General features: G+C 32.5%; 1 protein-coding gene across 7 annotated transcripts in view; it reads right to left on the reverse strand.

The window, feature by feature from the left end:
- The window catches only part of WRN (WRN RecQ like helicase), an 89,586-nt gene that overhangs the window by 28,246 nt on the left and 46,455 nt on the right, over positions 1–14,885 (reverse strand). For all 7 annotated transcript variants that reach the window (XM_031440164.2, XM_064477483.1, XM_010987990.3 and 4 more), the window contains 5 exons: positions 11,780–11,967; positions 8,078–8,252; positions 6,536–6,717; positions 3,973–4,074; positions 3,581–3,673 (listed from right to left, as the gene is read on the reverse strand). In XM_031440164.2, the coding sequence (XP_031296024.1) occupies positions 3,581–3,673; positions 3,973–4,074; positions 6,536–6,717; positions 8,078–8,252; positions 11,780–11,967 (740 nt within the window). The remainder of the gene's footprint in view (positions 1–3,580; positions 3,674–3,972; positions 4,075–6,535; positions 6,718–8,077; positions 8,253–11,779; positions 11,968–14,885) is intronic.

Genomic DNA, 14,885 nt, shown 5'->3' on the forward strand with positions numbered 1-14,885 from the left:
TTCCTAAGCTATCCTTCAGGTAGATTTGAAACTATCATTAATATAAATGAGAATTCTTTATAACAGGCTGAGAACAAAGGACTCAGAGAAGATCAACTAATATAGTTCAAGTACCTAATTTAGTTGCTTTCTTTATAATAAGTATCTTGAAATAGCATTAAGAATATATTCAGTATTCCAGACATAATAATATGTTTGGGGGGGAGACTATGCTTAGGTTTATTCTCCTATTTTAACTTCTTTAGTAGGATACTTAGCTCATTAATTTTCTATTCTGAGTATTTAAAGCTATCAAATTCCCACAAAGTACCACCTAAGGTGCAGTTTACAAATTTTAATGTAAATTATTGTAATTCTCACTAAGTTCTAAAAATGCTTTAATTTCTAGTTTTTTTGACTGATGAGTTATTTTAAAGCATTAAATTTCCAAATGAATGAGAATTTGTTTGTTTCTTTATTCTCTTGTTTACTTAAATTTCAATTGTATTCTGGCCAGAAAATGTGGTGTGTTTGATACCAACACAAGGAAAACTTGAGACATAGTACAGTCTAGTACAGTGACCAGAAAACTGTCTTCTATTAAGGGCCAAACAGTAAATAGCTTAGCTTTGTGGGCCATAAGATCTCTGTATCACAACTCCTCAGCTCAGCCCTGCAAAAACAGCCACAGATAATACACAAACAGAAGGGCACAGCTGTGTTCCAAGAAATTTTTATTTACCAACACAGGCAGCAAGTAGATTTGGTCCATGGGCCATAGTATGCCAACACCTGCTTTAATGCCAAGTTACCTTTATAAATTGTCCATCTATGTTCGAGAAGTGTAGTTTCCAATTCCCAGAGTGCTGCAAATGGATTACAGGTGTGCTGAAAGTTAATCCCTTCAGACCTCAGGGTTCTGGACAGAACCGGGATTCAATTAGCCTCATGTGCTACACAAGTATTATCATTAATGCATGGGTCAGGAAATAAACCTGTTTGAGACACATTGCTCTAATTTGCTTGGTGCAGGCTTTTATGTATTATGTGTCCAATAAATCAAACTTATAACTATATTGACCAGATTTTCTATTGCTTACTAATTTTTTGATTACTTAACCTCCCAATAATTAAAAATTACATCAAACTCATACTTTGATGGTAGATTAGTTGATTTCTTTCAGCTGCTCTGTCAATTTGTGCTTTACTTATTTGTAGAGTTTTTTAAAAGGTGCATAGAACAATTCTGTCCTCTTGGCGAAGGAATCATTTATCACTGCATAAAGAACATGTTCATCCCTAAGAAAACTTCTTCTGTCTAACCGTAATACAGCTACCACACACCTAGGTATATGGTTAGTTCAACTAGGTATACCATTTGTATTTTATTTTTTCAATTAATAAACAGTTAAAGTGATTCTGCAAATTTAAGCACATCCGTAGATTCTTCTAACCACTGCCATAATCGGAACACACAACAAATCCATCACTGCAAAATACTCCCTTGTGTTATTCCTTTGTAATTATAACCTCAACCCCGTCCCTCTAATCTCTGGCAACCACTAATCTTTTCTTCGACTCTACAGTATAGTTTTATGTTTGAGAGTATCATATAAACAGAATCATACTGTAGAACTCGCACTATTTCCTTCTGTTTTGGGGTAGAATTTGCCATTGACACAATTTGGGTTAGGGAACTTTATTTTCAGAAGTATTTAACAAGGATCCAATTTCTTTAACAGTGGTAGCATTATTCAGGTTATGTACTTGAATGTGGGTGAGTTTTATTAGTTTGAGGTTTTCAAAGAATTGGTTGATTTCACCTAAATTACTGAACACATGTGCAGTGAACATATGTGAATTATTCATAGTGTTTCCTTATTATCTTACTAATGCCTGTTGGGTTTGTAGTGAAATTCCCTCTTTTCATTCCTGATATTGATCATCTGCATCTTTCTCTCCTTTTAGAAATTTCTACAGATTTTATTGACCTTTTCAAAGAATGGGCTTTTGAATTCATTGGTTTTCGCTATTGCTCATCTGTTTTCTATTTCATTGATTTATGCTCTTATCTTTATTATTTCCTTCCTTCTAGTTTTCTTTACCCTTATTTGCTTGTTTAAGGTGGGAGCTTAATTCCTAATTTGAAACCTTTCTTCTATTATAAGTATTTACTGCTTTAATTATCCCTTTCAGTATTGCTTTAGCTGCACCCCATACATTTTGTATCTTTCACTCCACTCCAAATATTTTCTGATTTTCCTTAAGACTTCCTCTTTAACTAATGGATTATTTAGTAGTGTGTTATTTAACTTTCAAGTTTTTGGAGATTTTCCTATAATCTTTTCATTGTTGATTTTTTTCTAGTTTAATTCCATTTTAATTAGAAATTATATTCTGTATAAATACAAATCTTTTAAATTCGTTAAGGTTTGTTTTATGACTCAGAATATGATCTATTTTTGTGAACATTCCATCTGTACCTGAAAAGAATGTGTACCTGCTGTTGTTGGGTAGAATGTTCTATAAAAGTTAATTGGATCCAGTCTGTTGACAGTCCTCATTTCTTCTATTTTCTTATTGATTTTGTCTACTAGTTCTATTAATTACTGAGATATTTTGAAGCCACATCTACTTCTTCTTTCAATGTTGTCAGTTCTCTTGTTAAGTAGATGCACATTTAGGAACATGTACTCTTGGATATAATGGTGATCTTTATGTAACAACTTGGCTAGGCTATGATGCCCAGTGTTCAAACACTAATCTAGACTTTAAAGGTAAACGGAATTTGTAGATGGGATTAATATTTACAATCAGATGACTTTAAAAGAGATTATCCTTGATAATGTGAGTAGGTCTCATCTAATGAGACGAAGACCTTAAAGAGCAAAGACAGGTTTGTTAGAGAACAGGACTGTGTGACTCAGAGTCTGTAACAAGGAAATCCTGCCCAACTTCCCAGCCTGTCAGCTTGCCCTAAATTTCAGATTTGCCAACCCCACAATTACATGAGCCAATTCCTTAAGATCAACCTCTCTCTCTCCCTCCCTTTCTCTCAATCTGCGTGTGCGTGTTTCTCTGGAGAATCCTGACTGATACATTGGTAAACTGACCCTTTTATCATCATATAATGTCCCTCTTTAACCCTGGTAATATTCTTTCCCCAAAGTCTCTATTATCTGACATTAAAATAAAAACTCCAGCTTTCATTAATGTTTTTATGGTATACAGTTTTTAGCTTTTTATTTTTAATCTACCTACATAATTACACCAGTAGTATAATGAATTATACCAGAAGTATAATGGGTCATATTCTTAAACCAATTCTAACAATTTCTTCCCTTAAATGGTGCTTTTCTACAACACTTACATTTAATGTAATTACTGATTTGTTAAGATTTAGGTCTACCACTTTATTGGTTTACCTATTTATAAAAGTAAAATATTGTAATATTGTTTGCTTTGTCTTCTATTTTAATAAATAAACTCATTATTTGTTTTTTAAAAATTGCAATACGTATCATTCAACAAAAATTCAATTAAAAATTATTTGAAAAGGAGGACAAATACTTTTAGAATGTCCATCTAGAAGAAACTTTACCTGGACCTGCAATTATCACAGCATTTTTCAGTTCTCATTATTCCCAAGGAGGCCTTTCGTAGTTGTTTGTCTTCAAAATGAGACAAGATGATTCTATCAAGAGAAAATTAAAAATTAAATAAAAGAATAAAAATGTATACGTTAAACTCATTGCTAAAAATAATGTGGTGAAATTATCATTAGTTGATTCACCTAGGACCTCATTATTTGGCTTCAGTTTACTGAGGCACAAAGAATGTTCCCTTAAAAATTCAGCACATATGTAACACCAACAAAATATTTTTCCTAAATATTTCTAATTATTTTGCAAAACTTTTTTCTTAAGAGTACAATCTATAAATCTTGTCAGTAACTAACTAAATATTATTTATTATTAAATAAATAATACCTACTGTCGCCTACACCTGCTGGAATGAAGATATTTTTCCATCTTTGCCATCATCTTTAATTTGTATAATCGAAACCTTTCATCACGTATCTCACTAAGGAGGTACCTGTCAATTAAAAATATCACAGGAATATGTAAAATTGTATTAGCAATTTTGTTATTGCATTTATTACTATTTATTTTTCATAACCTATAACATCCACACCTCTAATAAGACAAAGAACATCTCTATCATCTCAGAAAGTTATTGTGTACATTCCCAGTCAATGGCCCCAACAAAAGGCAAGCATTTTTCTGATCTTTAGGAAGATTACTTTTGAAAGAATTCTACCTATGTCCAAGCATCAACTTTCTAGCTGCCTATGAAAAACTACTATAAACTCTGAAGTTTTTCATTTTGATTTATATGCTACTTGCTTTTTTGGCAATCTATTATACATGGATTTTCATCTTTTCCCAATAAAAGGTTATTCTTTATTTTAATTTATTTTAATATGAGAAACTAAAAGCATCTATACAAAGAATACCAAAAAAGACTCAAGATCCAAATATGATCCTTCATCACTTTAGATCTTCAGAGAAATTCTCAGCCCTCTAAAACTACCTCTTTGTATTATGGGCCATGAGTAAAGTAGCAGAATTAAGTTCCTTCTTCAAACAATTTTAGCCATTTTCCCCATAATATTGAATTTATAAAAACTTGTCAAATAACGCTCAAGACGTGTTTTGTTGTTGTTGTTGTTGTTTTAAAAAGTGAATGCTGCTATACCTCATCTTGATTCAGTTTACTCTGTGAAGAAACTCCATGACTATCAGATATCAGATGATGACAATCTCCCAAACAGCTATGCACATCTTTCCAAGAATAAATAGTGGTCTCTTGAGCTGAATGGGTTTCACATATTTCGAAAGAAAACAATAATTTACCTATGAGACCTACGTGATGATACTGATCCTCATCAAAATGGACCTCACTCACTGATATTTTGACTATACAACCTTCTGACTGATTAAAAAAAAAATACCTCTGTACAATTCAAGGATGACACAACGTCTGGACACACAAATGATCTCTTATTCAACAATGTTTTTATCATTTGACACCACCAACCACCATGCCCTTGCATGTAATTTCCCTAAAAAGTCTCTTCCAATTACTGACTCTAGTTCCTTCCCAGTTTCACCACCCAATCTCATTATTCCTAGCTGGTGGGCTACAAATCATTCCTTTTTTTGTTTTGTTTTGTTTGTTTACCTCACCTCCTTCTTCTCAGAAAGAAAAAACAAAGGAAATAAATGAGAACTGGCTACTTTCTCATATTTGGTTCAGATGACCTACATTTAACTAAGCTCATCAGTTCCAGTAACAAATTGGAGAAAAGAAAATTACAAGTCTCTAAGACCAAATCAAATGAGTATTTATTCTTTTGGGGGGACTATTAAAATAGTTAACGTACAATATTTCACAAAATAAAAACAAGTTGAAAAGGAAGAAATATTTTAAAAATACCATAAGTATAAATCAGTTGCAGCCAGTGGAAAAATCCATTAAACTGAAATTAATCTGCAAATTATTCCCTTTAAACAAAGATTATAGTAACTATTGGGTTTGACTGTTTTAAATAATGGCAAATGCAGACAATGAGACTTTGCCAATGGTATGGCTTCTGCAATAAAAAATATAAAATTGCACGTTTACACTGATGACTGGACAAGTTTCTTCTCTCAGTCACAGGATTCTAGCATACGACAGACTAAAAATTTCTTGACTCACAGTGAGCTTTTCAGTTGAAAATCAACTACTCCATTTATTCTTAAAGTTTGTTTTTTCTAATAGAAGTCTGTCACAAGGACGACAAAGATCCATCCTCAGTCCTTGATGAATTCTTTTCTATGCTGATTATCCCTAGTTTTATTTCCCTTAGCAAGGATGCAGAGAACAACCTGTCTGTACTAAAGATTCAGTAAGGGTTTTTTACCACCACTGTTTGACTACTAATCACTGTTACTCCCTGTTAAATCTTAATGAGATAATCATTTAATATACCTTTTAAGACCCAGATAAACAGGAACCATATCTATTGATGAACCTGCAAAGTCACAATATAAAACTAACAAAGGAGACAGAAACGGTAAAGAGAGTCAAAAATGAGACGGGTAGAAGTCCCCTGGAATAAGCCCGATGGTAGCACAGGAAGAAAAAAACAGTAACAAAATAAATGGTATCTGACGTAACTATGGCTGAAGACATCGAAACTTGAGGGAACCTAAGGAGGAAAAACAGCTCATGGATGAACAATATTAGAAAAGTGTCCCAAAAGACAGACCTTACATTCCGGGTATCGTCCTGATTAGTTCATTCCCCACACTGAATGAGGTATGGATGAAATCAGCTCATCTCCTCTGGGCGGCAACACTCCACAAATGTCCTTCTTAGATGCCCTTCTGTTTTATTTTGTTTTAAATGCACTTATACATATTACTTTAACTTTTGGATGTTGCCTCAAATACTTTGGAAGCTTATATGGAAAGAAAGAAATCTGCACGGGTGAAAGACATGCTCTTACCTATTTAATTTAATGTCTGCTGGAGTCCAGAGTACGTGACAAGAACTCTGAAGCCCATCACGGCCAGCTCTACCAATCTCCTGGTAATATGATTCCATTTCCTTAGGAGCGCCATAATGAATGACTTTGCGAACATCAGCTTTATTAATGCCCATTCCAAAAGCTATGGTAGCTATGACACACTGAGAATAAATAACCACACAGTTTGACAAACGTTTAGCAGAAGTAAAACCTTACATATGTACCTTCTGGTAAGAATAATTAGTTCATAACTAAGGTCCCTGGCATGAAACTGAATTTAATATAATTTCAACCAATCACTTATAGATTAATAGATTATCTGCCCAATTTATAGATTAAGGATTGGTGACCATAAAACAGGATTTCTGTTCCCTCTTTAAAAAAGTAGCAAATAAAGAGTATCTCTGAACACCTATAAGTACCAGATACAAAAGAGGTTCTTAAAATATTTATTACATTAAATGAGCCTTTGAGTTATTATTAAGTTTCAAGACTGCACAGTACCTTAATATTTTCTAGCATTATTCTGAGATGGAAGGAAGCTTCTCTTTAAAGATGGTAGAATGAAACATGAATTTATCTCTGCATCTTTAGAAGGATAAAGTTGGTAGAATATCTAATACGAATAAGTATACCAGGATAAGATTTACATGAATGGGGGAAATTTTAGGGAAGAATTAGCAGTAAGTACAAAAAAACTAAACAAATTTTTAAAGAAGGATTGACAATAAGAATATGAAAAGATGTACATGAAAAGTAATTATAATGTACTACATGACTTAGAGATGAAAAGTGCTTATAGAGAAATAATTAAATAAAATACAGTATCTGAATAGAAATACATTGATCTAACCAAAAATACAATGTTAATACATTGGGAGAAAAGGGGGTAGAAACTCTTGGACGGGGTGAGGCAGGAAGGGATATGAAAGAGATATATACTTTCATCTTTCATAGTGGGAAATAGAGAGATAATGCCAAAACTTAATAAACAAATAAATTTTAAAAACTAAGCAGTTCTGCAAGATACAGTGGCAAACACCAAAAGAATAAGCTAAAAGAGCTGGGAGTAGGAAACAGCGGCAGGGGAGGAATGAGAGGCTGATGCTTTTCATTGTAAGCACTGGAGAGCAATTCAGTTCATTAAACTATGTGAGTGTAAAACTGATAAATATTAAAATGCCATTAAAAAAAAAACTGTGTTAGTATGGACCAAGAGTAGAAAAAAGAAACCTAAACAAACAAAAGGGAGTATGAGAATAATGAAAGAAAAATAAATATAGGAATGGAAATAATATTAAGAAAAGCTTTGAGTAAACAAAACTAGGCAGTTTCACTCTATTTGGGGGTAAATGTCTTAGGAATAAATACATAAATATAGGAATAAGTAAGCAATCTAATAATAATTCCAATTTTCTAATTTCATTTTTCTTTTTTAAATGTTATTCCTCAATAAATATTAGAGAAATATCTGTTTCCACTATGTTTGGAAGAGACAGTAATGATGATCAGTCTTCAGACCTGAATTTCATCTCTCATGAACTTATGATGAACTTGTTTCCTTAAATTAACACTCAGTCCTGCATGGTATGCTCCACAGGCTAATTTCAATTTCTTAAGTTCAGCTGTAACTTGTTCTGTCATTTTTCTGGAATGACAATAGATGATAGTTGGACCTTCAAATTCCCAGGCAGAACTAAAGACAAAGAACAACAAAAGAATAAACATACATATATGTATATGTGTGTGTGTGTGTATAAATACAGGTTTCAGACCAGTTTTATTTTATTTAATTTTCCCTTTCTTTTTAAGTTTTTTATTTAATTTCAATTTAATTTTTAAATTTTAATTTTCCTTTCAGTAAAAAACTAAAAAGAGAAAGCATATAAAAACCAATAATATATTTAACTACGCAAAACTCTAAAACATTTTGGAAAGTCAAATGTGGAAATAAATTATGTTAAATCCCAAACACCTTTGACTTCCCTTCCATTTTTCTGTTCACATTAAAGTTAAAACCAGAGCCAAGTTTATTTATTTAAGCAGGGCCTTGCTAAAATATTCTAAACTAATGGAAATGCAATTTCCGTACTTTGGGAAATACAAAGTACTAGATTAACAATTAGTCTTCATTTATGTAAGAAATGTAAGTGAATGTTTACATAGAAGGGATAAAATTTATATTACATTACTCTTATTCCCTCTTATGATCCTAAAATTGAGTTGTTTACTAAAAAAGCAAGAACATTCATGGAATATCAAAAGACCATTTCTATAGTTCAAAGAACTATTTACTAGTAATCTTGTGATTACTATTGTTTAAAAAAAAACCAATATGCTAGAAGGTCTGTTTTAGAAACCTGTGCTTACTTATTAAAAGTGTAAATGATGATTTCCATAAGAATATTTAATTTCTCAATAAATTCACTTACCTAAATACATTTATTTATGTTTACCTAATCAATACAAAAAGAATGTACTATTTAAATTTAGGAAGAGTTATTTCATTTAATTTTTAAAACATATAACCTTTGATAGAATTTCTTATCTATTTTACAAATATACTCGCAATCTGCTAGAAGATATTTATACACAAACATTCACAGCAAAATTGTAATAGTAAAAAATAATCCAAATGTTCATCATTATGTACAGTCATATTATGAGATATGAAACAAATATTTTAAAAGTAAATGTTAAAAAACTTTTAAGAAGAACTATGGTAAAAGTCACTGAAAACTTAGAGGGGAAAAATAAGGCAGTGATTTCATGCCAAAAGTATTACTGAATGATCTACTCAAAGAAATTTTTTATAGTGACCAGTTTCCATATCAAAAATTCATAGTAGATAACTCCAAGGAGTGAAAAAAATACAAATTATCTTATAAGTGTACAAGAAACTCATTTAAAAAAATTTTTCAAAGAAGGAAAAATTGTTCACTAAAATGTAAATATTGTAACATCCTATACATCAAGGCCTAACTTAAGAAAACATAATATATGGAAAGACAGCAGAGATACTTTAAATGAAAGAAGAAAATCACAGGAAATAATGCATATACTATGAAACCATTTCTGTAGCAACTTAACAACCACAACAATGGAAAAAAAATAAAAACTAGGAGCACCTATTTGCACAGTACGGAGTCAGAGAACAGAGGTGTATAAATAGCTAAATGCAAAAATATCAACAGTAATAACTGAAGAATGGGACTGGAAGATCTAAATACCCTTCAGCTTATATGCATCTGTATTGTTCAAACTGATACTAGCATTATGTACCACTTTTCACATTAAAAAAAGTAGAAAATACAAAAATTTGAACTTATAGGGCAGAAAAATAAAGGGGTAAAAATTCCTATTACAAAGATTCATTACTTGCCAAGTGGTTTACTGAAGACTGTTATTTCTTCACGACAGTTTTTTGAGGGGGAAAAAAGAATCTATCTTCATTTAACCATAAATTAGATAGGTGAGAGAAGCTTATCTAACTTACATGCATCATGCATACAGAAAACAAATAAGGTCAGAGTTTAAGAAACATGTTAGCACAATGAATAGGAAAAAATGTGAATACTGACAAACAAATGAAAGAATTAACTGAAAGGAAGAAAATGAAAATAAAAGGCAATATTCTGTAGTCTTAATTTATCCCCTATTCCATTGCTCGTTAAGAGGAAAATTTCTATTTGCCCAATAGCTACAGAAAGCATTCTGACTCTCAGTGGTTCCCGGCTACCACAATTCTTGTTGGAAGATTAAAAACGGGTACAAAATCTTTCGTGATTTGCTTTTTAGAAACACCATTGTCACATTACATATCAAAATCTTGGATGGCCTTGGAAGTTAGCGTAAGGAGTGCGGCCTTTAGTCCACAGGAAAGAGGGAGCCACAGGAAGGAAACACCAAGACTCCGGGATGTGCTTTCACATGGAAAGTCTGAAAATTGTATAGACTGCAGCAAAGGAGGCCTGAGGGGCAGGCAGGTCTGTAAGGAGACGTTGTAAGAGGCTGGGGTAAAAAGGCCTCAATGAGCAGAATTCACATGAAAGATGGTGAGAAGAAAGCATTTACACAAGACATTCTAAGAGGACAATATAATCACAGTGTCACAACATCAGGGACAAAAAAAGTAAACACAGTTTCAAAAAGGAGAGGCTTCTTAGGGGAAGTGACATAGAGATTGAGAATAAGATAGACAGAAAAGGACCAAGATTAGGAAAGTGATCTGATTGTGGAGACTCTAGGCTAAAATAAACAGCATTCTTCAAGAGAACACTTTCCCTTTAGGAAAGAAAGTGAAGTACAGTTGAGTGTTCACTTCTCTGAGAGCTCACTAGAGCAGCCACAACACTCAGAATACATTCATTACATTCTTGCTTTAATCTGAATACAGGACAATCAAGCGAACAGTGAATTCTACATTTAAATTCACGCGAAAGGACCCCAAGAGTTACCATAGGGTTTCCTTAACCTAGGATCCATCTTCTTTTTATCCCTTTCTGAAAAGGGAAACACTAATGATGTTCTTTAAACTCTATTTACCTAGATCTGTTTTGTGTTTGTATTGGTAGGATAAACATTATTTCCATGTATTCTGACTTAAAAACACATTTCATAACATGCAAATTATAAGCTTTTCACTGAGCAGACAGATCAGGAACTAAGACTAAGGGAAGCTTTCTTGGTGTACATATAAAATGCTCTCAAACAAAATGAACAGGAAGAAGTGCTAGTGACAGTCTCTTCATCAGTAAAGTGAAAATAACACACAGCTTACTGAGCAGCTGTAAGGACTAAACTAGACCATTTACATAAAGCGCCTCGCATAGTCCTTGGCACATAACATAGGATCAAAATTACTTATTATTAAGATGGACTTTTTAAATTCCTTAAAACTCAAGTTAGTCATATAATTGGTGAACTAGACAGGATTCAGATAAAAGACTCACTTCTTTCTGTTGTTTGTCAGTTATTAAAAGTGTACATCCTCTTGAAATAACAGTATGCAGTGCAAAAAATGAGAATTAGTTTCTACCTTCAAAACTAGCCTATATCCTCACTCACTGCCTTGATTACAACACACTTGACTTGAATCAAAGCTAAGTAGACTGTGAAACATGTTACATATACATCACAAGTAAATAATAAAAAATAAAATAAAATGTATTTTTTAAAAAGAAGGAAATAGTTAGCAAAATTTATCAACCATGAAATCCCCACCTTGTCTTCTGGACAAGAAATTGCTTCAGATCCTGAAGGATGTTTCCTGTTTTTCGCCCAACTTCTAAATACAAGTTTGGTCGATCAAAACCAGTACAGGTAATCTGAGGATCCTTCAGTTTTAAGCAACGTACAATGTCTTCTCGGATTGAAGAACTTGCTGTAGCAGTCAAGGCAACAACTGGAACCTGAAATAAGTAAAACTGATTAACAAAGGATAGAGCTCATTAATTCTCAACATTTCTACTGCCTTCTTAGAAAGAGACTGGAAGACAATTACAGGAGGAACAGAGGACAGTGCTTAAAATGCAACTTTAAAATTATTCTTTTCAAAGAAGAAGAAAAACGCTTCCTACTTAACTTGATTCTCAGCTTTCTGAGTACAACATTTACTTTTTTTAAGCCAAGTGATTCAGTTATATATATACATATATATTCTTTTTCAGATTGTTTTGTTATAGGTTATAGGTTATCACAAGACAGTGAATTTGTTCGCTGTGCTATATGGCAGATCCTTGTCTTTTAACTATTCTATATATAATAGGGTGTATCTGTGAATCCCAAACTCCTAATTCATCCCTCTCCCAATCCTCTTTCCCCTTTGGTAACCATAAATTTGTTTTTTATGTCTGTGAATCTATTTCTGTTTTGCAAATAAGTTCATTTGTATTTTTTAAGATTCCACATGTAAGTCATATATGATATTTGTCTTTCTCTGTCTGACTTACTTCACTGAGTATGATGATTTCTAGGTCCATCCATGTTGCTGCAAATGGCATTATTTCATTCTTTTTTATGGCTGAGTAATTTCCACTATATATAGATACCACAACTTCTTTACCCAGTCATCTGCCGATGGATATTTAGCTTGTTTCCATGTCTTGGCTGTTGTAAATGCTGCTGCTATGAACACTGGGTTGCACGTATCTTTTTGAATTAAGAGTTTTCTACAGATCTATGCCCAGGAGTGGGGCTGCTGGACCATATGGTAACTCTATTTTTAGTTTTTTAAGGAATCTCCGTACTGTTCTCCATAAAGGCTGCACCAAATTACATTTCCATCAATAGGAGGATTCCCTTTTCTCCACATCCTCTCAGCATTTATTATGTGTAGACTTTTTAATGATGGCCATTCTGACTGATGTGAGGTGATACTTCATTGTAGTTTTGATTTGCATTTCTCTAATAATTAGTGATGTTAAGCATCTTTTCATGTGCCTGTTGGCCATCTGTATGCCTACTTTAGAGAAATGTCTATTTGGGTCTTCAGTCCATTTTTTCAATTGAGCTGTTTGTTAATATTTACTTTTTTTTAAATCAGAAATCATTCAAACAAAACACTAAATTCATAAGATTTCTAAATGCAATCTACTTATGTTATTAAATAAGTCTACTTATTAGCTATCTACCTCTTCATTTATTATTTTTTACATTTGTAATTATGCTGATATAACTAAGAGGTATGTTATCACTTATTTTTGATTAATCTATAATTCACCAATTATAAATCCTTCATTCACTAAAAATCTAACTATACAAAGCCCAAGTCTTTTTTTCTTTCCGCCTCCTATATTAAAAATGGCTTTTCAGATCTAGAAGCAAAGTTCTCAATGACCTGTATAACCTCTCACCAGTTTTAGTAGGTTAATCATGGCATACTATCTACAAGAAAAATGCAAAAAAATGAAACATCTATGATTAAATGATTCCTTGAGCAACGAAGTCATGTTCTATTTTCAGTCTAATGAAGACGTCCTGACTGCGTGAGCAGCCAAAGCAGGGAACACAGCAGGTACCAGGAAAAACATGAATATGTAACCTTTCAGAAATTCTAACGCAGGATAACAACACACTTCCCATGAAACTAGCTTTAATATTTTTGTCACTATTGTAATAGGGAGTTCTCATCAACTATGCTATTATTTCATAATCAGAAAAATGGTTTAAGTCATTGTTCCAATAACATTAGCTGTTCTATATCCAAGATTACAACTTTCTTAATACTCTTTTTGGCTCAATATACAAATACAGTAAATAATAACCTTGTAACATAGCTCTCCAGATACACTACATCTATTTCACAAATCAGTTTAAGCAATTATCTTGTATATAAGTGACAATTTCAGTGTAATTTGTAAAAAAAACAATTATAGAATTTGAAAAACAAGATATAACTTACTTAAAACTATGGACTGTTTTTACAATCAGTAGTTTACTGAATTAAAAATTACCTCAAAGCTCATAGAAAAATCAGTTTAAGTTTGGGAGTAGTTCTTAAGTTATTTGGTACAAAAAATTATATCAAAATCAATGTGACAAGGTAATTGGCATTTTTGTACTCTCTATCCTTAAATTCTGTGAAATTATTTAAAAATATAACCCCCAAATTAACTTTGTTGATTTCTGGCTTACAATCAGACTATTCTCTGAATTTAGAGGGCATCTGCCTGACAACTGATAGGAACAGGCCAATTTATAAATAAGTTAGTTTCTCTATCAAGGCTTAATATAGCTGTATACATCTGATATATCTTTATAGCAAATGAAAATACCTATATCAAATATAAGGCTGAGAATAAGGGGCGTTTAAACACTGAAGTTCTTAAGACAAGTATATTCTCGCCCTTAAAACAACTGACTTTCATCAATTTAAGTGCTTTACTCAAACAATTTATAAATGCACTAAAAAATGCTTGTTTAACTGCATATGCAGATAAAGACATAAGTTTTCAGGATAGAGACTACGGGAAAAGAAGGCTTGGTGTGTTTCTAAGCAATACAATGTATGAACAGACAAGCAATGCATTTGTGAAAATAAGGAAATAAGCATGAATCATGACACCTTTTGAAGACGACAGTGGAAAAAAATCAGACAAAATAGCAGCACAGTAGCACAAAAATCTGGCTTAGAATCAGTTGCCTGAGTTCACATTCTGCCTTTGCCACTAACTAGAAGAGAGTTTGAGCAGCTTATTTCATTCTCTAAACCTTGGTGTCCTCGTCCATAAAACAGTTGCAGTAACAGCAACAACCTCGTAAAACCATTGCGATAAAAGGTGTAACGTGCTGGGCATAATGCAAGGTACACAGCAAGTAAGCTCTAGAA

This window comes from Camelus dromedarius, chromosome 22 (genome assembly GCF_036321535.1).
Source record: "Camelus dromedarius isolate mCamDro1 chromosome 22, mCamDro1.pat, whole genome shotgun sequence".
Lineage (NCBI taxonomy): Eukaryota > Metazoa > Chordata > Mammalia > Artiodactyla > Camelidae > Camelus > Camelus dromedarius.